The sequence below is a fragment of the Coptis chinensis genome, unplaced genomic scaffold (genome assembly GCF_015680905.1).
Source record: "Coptis chinensis isolate HL-2020 unplaced genomic scaffold, ASM1568090v1 utg4543_pilon_pilon, whole genome shotgun sequence".
Lineage (NCBI taxonomy): Eukaryota > Viridiplantae > Streptophyta > Magnoliopsida > Ranunculales > Ranunculaceae > Coptis > Coptis chinensis.
Genome location: NW_028238154.1, coordinates 28,999 through 36,085, shown reverse-complemented (window position 1 = coordinate 36,085; position 7,087 = coordinate 28,999). Strand labels below are relative to the sequence as shown.

The window sequence follows — 7,087 nt, the reverse complement described above, 5'->3', positions numbered from 1 at the left end:
ATAAAGATGGATGTTTGGTTGAACGTTTTCTTGGCATTGTGCACGTTGAAGAAACTAGTGCCTTATCACTCAAAGTAGCTCTTGATTCACTTTTCAGCAAACAAGGATTATGTATATCAAGATTGCATGGTCAAGGTTATGACGGAGCTAGTAATATGCAAGGTCAGTTCAACGGTCTTAAAGCCCTCATCATGAAGAAAAACGGATTTGCTTTTTATGTTCATTGCTTTGCCCATCAACTTCAGTTGGCATTGGTTGCTGTTGCTAAAAACATTACCCATGTTTTTTTTTGAAGCATTTAAAGGTTAGGCTGACCTCGACCTGCATTAAAGAAAAAGAAACTCATGTTCTCAAATACATTTTCCCTTGTGCGTCCTCCTTCACCATTTCTGATATTTCATAGTCTAAAGGAGGTAGGAAATACAAAATAGAATTCTCATGTTCCTTGCTTAGCTTTGAGAAGTAATCAGCAACTCGGTTTGATTCCCTGAACACATGTTTAAAATCCACCCATTCAAAGTGTAACTTTAAACATGCAATAGCAGCCACTATGTTGAGGCAGTACCAAGGCGGCTCCTCTTCTCCAGTAATAGATCCTATTGCTCCCTTCGAGTTTGAGCATACACAAATCCTCCTCGCTCCTATCTGGATTGCTCCCTTCATTCCAGCTTCAACTGCTAGCAACTCTTAGGTGATAACCGATCTTTTAGTCGAGTTCCCTGTAAACACTAGTTTGACGGGACCGAATTCATCTCGAATAACACCACCATACCCATTCGCGTCAATTGAAACTGACCCATCCGTGTTGACCAGTAAATCCCCTGGTTGCGGCTTGGACCATTTGCACCACACCGGAGCGTGAACTGTGTATTGCACTTGGATACCGATCCTGTCCAGAAGTACCTTTGATGCTACTGTTCCAGGCACTTCAGTCAACATGATTTGTAGATACGTCTTCATCTCTGACTTGACCTTTGCACCTACCTGGCGCTTCGAGTGCCGTCACGCTGAAATTTCCTTAAGTTCCTCTCTCCGGATGGCATATATTGTGGCAGAGGTTCTTTGCTCTAGTAATCTCAGATTCAAGCGAGGCATAACGACAAATCCTGAGGAGGCTGTACCATTCAGCAGTCGATGCCTTCACTTGCGTGTTCAAACCCAGCCAACCTTTGACACTAGACCAAACCTCTTTTGTATACGGCGGTAAAAAGAGATGCTTGGAATGCTCCCTAGAAGCATTGCAAAAGTCGCACATAGAGTGGTGGATAATTTTCTTCTTAACCAGTCGGTCTTGGGTTGGTAAGCTATTCGAAAATAACTGCCATCCAGTAAACGAGTGTTTCGGTATAACCAACTTGCCCCAAACCACGATGCCATTTCACTCTTTGGTCCGAGCTGCTTTTAAGGACATATGCGCTGATTTGATCAAAATCTACAGAGAAGTCGATTGTCGGATGACTGGTCCTGCCAGAGCATGTGATTAATTTCGGTGCCTTCAATCTTCTTCTTCAGTGCACTATCAGGCAGACTAGAAACAATGTGATTCCACCTACCATCAACAATAAGATCACCAACCAAAGCAGTGTGAGGAACCTGTAGCAGTAGAACTGCTTCATCCCAAAAGATGAGCGGAGTGTCATGGCACCATGGGTCATGCCATACATATGTTTGCTCGCCTCTCGCTATCTGATGCCTAACAAACTTCTGAGCGGCTTTGCGGTGCTTTAGTACATTCCTCCAGACCCATGAACAGTCAGCTGGGATCTCCATTGTCCAGAAGTGTTGCTTCCGGACATGATGTTCAATTGTCCATTTGACCCATAAAGAGTCCTCATAGCTGGCTCACCAGGCCACAGTAAGCTGCCTTGTTCCACATGCTAGGGTCCACAATGCCCAATCTTCCCTGTTCTTTATCCATTCTAGTGAGAGTGTGGCTAGCATGGTGCATCTTCGGTGTCATGTCTGGCCCTGCCCATAGGAAACTATTACAAAGCTTAGCAATATCTCTAATGTTCTTTTGGGTAACACAAACGCTCGAGCCCAAGAACATAAACATGAAGAGATGATAGGGACAGATTGGATTAATTGGAGCCTTCCCGCATGAGAGAGCGAATTTGTTCTTCCAATTAGAAATCTTCTTGGTGACCATTTCCGTCCAGTGGCAAGCATTCTTTAATACCCATTCTTTGCTGCGGTGAGAGGCAATCCTAGGTAAGTTCTGGGGGCACACCGCATGCACTTCCAAAATATCCGCCAATTCCTGTGCCTCGTGATTACTCATACTGCCAGCAAGGAGTGTCGTCTTCTGTCTACTTAGCTTCAGACCAGTGCACGCAGAGAAATCATCAATAGTCTTCTTCTTCGCCTCATTTGTCTTTTCATCCCCTTTACAGAACACCAAGACATCATCAGCAAAACACAGATGCGTAATGTCGAGTTTCTTACATTTAGAGTGGTAAGAAATTTCTTTCGCCATCACACTCCGATTCAGCATTCCACCAAGTACCTCCATGACAAGGACAAACAAATACGGTGATATAGGATCCCCTTGTCGGAGACCTCTACAGCCAGCAAAGTAGCCCTGTGGTGCACCGTTAACTATAATAGAATAGAAAGGTGAGGAATAGCACATCTTTGTCCACTCAATGAACTTCTCATGGAATCTGAATCTCGCCATTACTTTCTCAATAGTCTGCCAGCTGACTGTATCATATGCTTTGGTTATATCAATCTTGATTGAGCACCTTTTAGTCCCGTGTGCCCGATTATAGCTTCTGATAAGCTCATGAGCCAACAGGAGGTTGTCTTGGATCGATCTGCCAGGGATGAAGGCCGATTGTTGCTTGGAGATGATGTCAGGCATATACGGCTTCATTCGATTCGTGAGGAGCTTAGATACACACTTATTGATGACATTGCAACAGGCAATAGGTCAGAATTCTTCTACTTTGGAGGGAGTTGCACATTTAGGGATGAGACTGATGTGAGTTTAATTGACTCCTCTATTAATTGTCCTCATTGCAAACACCGAAGTAACAACTTTAACAAACTCCGTCTTCACATGCTGCCAGTTCTTTTTGAAAAAGTATGCATTGAACCCATCAGGCCCTGGGGCCTTATTATCATCCATCTCAAACAAAGCTAGTTGTACTTACGCCTTAAAAAAAAAAAGACCATAAGTTCGCCGGCCGTGTGTAGTGAGCACTCTTGGGAAGTGGAGCTCCTCCATACTTGCCGCATCACATAGAACCGGGGCTGCTTGCCCCAACAACCCTTTGTAATAATCTACAAATGCTTCTGATACTCCCACCTGTCCCTCCCTCATAATTCCAGTAGAGTCCTGAATAGCCCATATAAGATTCCTGCCTTTTCTCTCTTTGAGCGTCTTGTGGAAAAATTCAGTGCATTTATCCCCGTACTTCATCCAATCACATTTTGTTCTATGTCGGAGGTCCTCCCCTTCCATGATAATAAGCTGACAAAGAGTGGTTCTGGCTTCCTTCTCCCGTATGCTTAACAGTCTATCCTCTGGATTGCTTTGTTGCTCTTTCTGGATGCTCTTGAGCTCTTTCCTTCTCGCCGTCTTCTTAGATAATTCGAGCGGAAGAATTTTGCCCACCCTTTTAGCTTACTCTTTAGATTCTTCAGTTTTTGGGTGAGGACGAACATGGGGCACCCAAACACTGCTTCATTCCAGCTTGCCAGCAACGTGCCCAAAAAATCAGGATGTAGAACCCAAAAGTTGCTGAACCTGAAAGGGGGACTTATAGAGGCAATATTCAATATAGCGATAATAATGGGTGAGTGGTCAGACGTGCCTGGGGGCAAAAAATCAGCAAATGAGAAAGGAAAAGACGAGCTCCAAGAGATGTTTACCAAGCACCCATCTATCTTAGACCACTTCCTGGCAAAGTTAGTCCAAGTGTAGAATCCCCCTGAAGCTTTAATATCATACAGTTCAGCTTGGACTAGGCAGTCCGAAAAAGGCCCTGTCTCCCTGGCATGCACCGCCTCCCCTCCAATACGTTCAAAGGAGTATAAGACATTGTTAAAGTCCCCTGCCACACACCACTCCCCCTGAAGTCCCGAGTGAATAGAACAAATATCTCCCCATAACCTCAATCTGTCAGCACTTGAGTTGCTAGCATATACCACAGTTAAGAAGAACGATTGCATTATAGGTAACAGCTCCACCTTGCAGTGAATTAGCTGCTCCGTTTCCATAATTTTCATCAACGAAATAATGCCCGGATCCCATGATATCCATACTCGACCACTTGGATTACTCGTATAGTTGTGAACAAAGGCCCATGAAGGGCAACAGAGGCTGCTGATAGCCTGAAACTTCTCAATCTTGACTTTTGTTTCCAACATACCAAAAATACACAATTTATTCTCATTTCTAAATTTATTCATAAATCTAGCTTTATTATTGTCGTTAAGACCTCGCACATTCCAAATAGCTATCTTTGTCATTACTATTGTTTGTGTTTCCCTTTCCTACTCGAGCCCTTATTCTTTCCCTTTCCATTCTTCCGGGTCTTTGGCTTGCTTGACCGTGTTATAACTTGAAGGGGAAGCACGAAATTTCTGCAGAGGCCGCTTGTTGTGGCTGCTTTCGTCATTAAAGAGCTCCGTTTCTAGTTCGAGAAAGGTCATCCTCAATGATGCCTTCTTCCAACATTGTTGCCATTACACCACTTGCTCATCCCGAACCGCAGGTTCTTTGAAGAGTTGGGGTTTCCACAATGGATGATCACGCCGTACTATGTTCATTATCTTCTGGCGTGTGTTTTGGAGGATGGCAAAGCTACCTCCACTAACATCCAATGGAGCTGCCTCTCGGGTTTCGAACCCATTTGGTGCATCCTGTCTCGAGATGGTCTCAACTAAGCGATCCACTATGTTTGCCTCTAGTCCGACATCAGCTCCAAAGGTGAAAGAGTTTAACACTCCAACATTTAGCTCCTCAGTTCCTTCACTAACATCTTGAGTACCACCCTCATATGGGACTATTGCCCTGCTACCAATACCATCCGTCAAGCTCACCTCTACAGGAGCAATAGCCACCACTCTTTCTCCCTCGGCCACCTCTCCTTCCTCTACTGTCAGCTCCCTCGAGGTATCACCTTCATGAGCACACTCATGCATAGTAGTATCTGCATTAGCTTGTGACTGGCTGCTATGCTGAGTATTTCGTCTTCTCCAAGCTCGAACATTTCTTCCACGACATTTGTCTTCTAAGTGCCCAAACCGATTACATTTTGAGTAGGAAACTGGCCTCCATGGGTATTCTAGTGGGATTACAACCTCTCGAGTACCTGCTTGCACTGTTAGTACCTCCTTATACTTATGATTCACAGGGAATTCAATGCAAAACCTCGCAAATGAAAGCCTTTTCCATTGTGCAGTAGCCGCATCCATAAACATAGGTGTTCCTTCGACTAGGCTCGCGAGATATATAGGACAACCCATCAAACGTCCACATTTCCTTAGGAACATCCATCAACTTAACCCAGACCGGTGCCGAGGCAACCTTGTTTCTGTAGCTATCCACCTCCACTGTCCAAGGCTTAACTACAAACACTTTCCCAGCTATAAACACTGGTCCTTCTTCCAGCACCATTTGACGTTGAATACCTTGTTCTATCAAGTCCTGAGGGAATTGTGCAACTCCATTTACTAGGACTGGTGTGAAGGCTTTAAGTGCTACAGTCGCATCTTGTTGACTCCCATTTCTATTAAACAGGGCACTCCATGAAGTTGGGCGACTTCCAGCTTGTCGGTTCTGGGTGGATGACTGTTGCGGGTTGCTAGATGAAGCCATGCTGATGAGTGCAAGAGAATAGCGTCCCAAGCTTATGTATACCTACTCTGAACTTGCACTGTTCTCAGTGAAGGATTTTACCAGAATAGAAGTTAGCTATCTTAAGCAAACTCACCTTTGTAACTTCGGTGGAGGATTTTACCACAAAAGACAGCTACCAAGAAATCTTTCCCGAACTCACACGCTCAAGCAGTGAAGGATTTCACCGGGGAAGATCAGTCAATGAAAACAAGAGGAGGAGGAGTCCTTGACAAGAATAATCTTTGGCAAGAATTTCCTAAAACAGAAAGAAGCCTAAAGGTTTAAAGATAAGAAGCTATCGCCCTCTTTGTTTTGTTACTAAAAGCGGCAAAAAAATGGGCACTGGATCACTTAAGCTGTTTAAGTTATGTCACCTCCGGGTTCCAAGCTTTTGGTCCCCATTGAAAGTTTGTGTTAATTAGAGATTTTTTTTTCTGACATTACCCATGTTGCTTTGTTCTTTAACTTGGTTTCTAGTGCCGTGAATACTTGTGCAGACTTGTGCAAACGTTGAGAAATTCTAATGGATAACCACAATACAAAAGTTCTTGAAGTAGTAGAAAATGGTGAACTTCCTACTGGATAGGGTCTCAATCAAGAGATTGTTTGAAACGTCATGGAGACACACGTTGGGTGGTCGCATTATGCTACTCTTGTCTGCTTTCTTATCCTTTTTCCTTCAGTTATTGAAGTTCTTGAGCGTGTAGTGGGAGATGGTCTAAATCCAGAACAAAGAGGAGAATCATCTACTTTACTGGTATCATTGCAATCTTTTGATTTCATTTTCTTATTACATTTGATGAAAAAGATTCTTGGAATTACTAATGATTTGTCAAAATCATTGCAAAAAAGTGATCAAGACATTGTCAATGCAATGACACTTGTTAAAGTGTCCAAACAACGATTGCAAACTATGAGAGATAACGGATGGGATCTTCTTATAACCGAGGTATCTTCTTTTTGCACTAAGAATATCATCACCATCCCTAACATGGAAGACAAGTTTGTAGCAAGAGGGGGATCTCCACGTAATGCTGAAGAGACAACAAACCTTCATTATTATCGTGTGGGTTTATTCTACAAATGTATAGACTGGCAGCTTCTTGAGTTAAACAGTTGATTTGATAAAGTGAATACAGAACTGCTTCTTTGTGTAGCATACTTGAATCCAAGTAATTTGTTTGTTGCATTTGATAAGAAAGGTTTGATACGACTTGTGGAATTTTATCCGAGTGATTT

At 43.4% G+C, this 7,087-nt stretch overlaps 1 protein-coding gene across 1 annotated transcript; it reads left to right on the top strand.

Annotated features, from left to right (window-relative positions):
• The first annotated feature begins 6,464 nt into the window (after positions 1-6,464).
• LOC147473136 (uncharacterized) lies at positions 6,465-6,968 on the top strand. The gene has a single exon (XM_086587786.1). It carries the CDS (start codon positions 6,465-6,467, stop codon positions 6,966-6,968), a length of 504 nt encoding a protein of 167 aa, XP_086443912.1.
• The last annotated feature ends 119 nt before the right edge of the window (positions 6,969-7,087 follow it).

Coding starts and splice junctions, on each gene's coding strand:
- LOC147473136 (XM_086587786.1), top strand. CDS start 6,465: ATGGAGACACACGTTGGGTGGTCGCATTATGCTACTCTTGTCTGCTTT.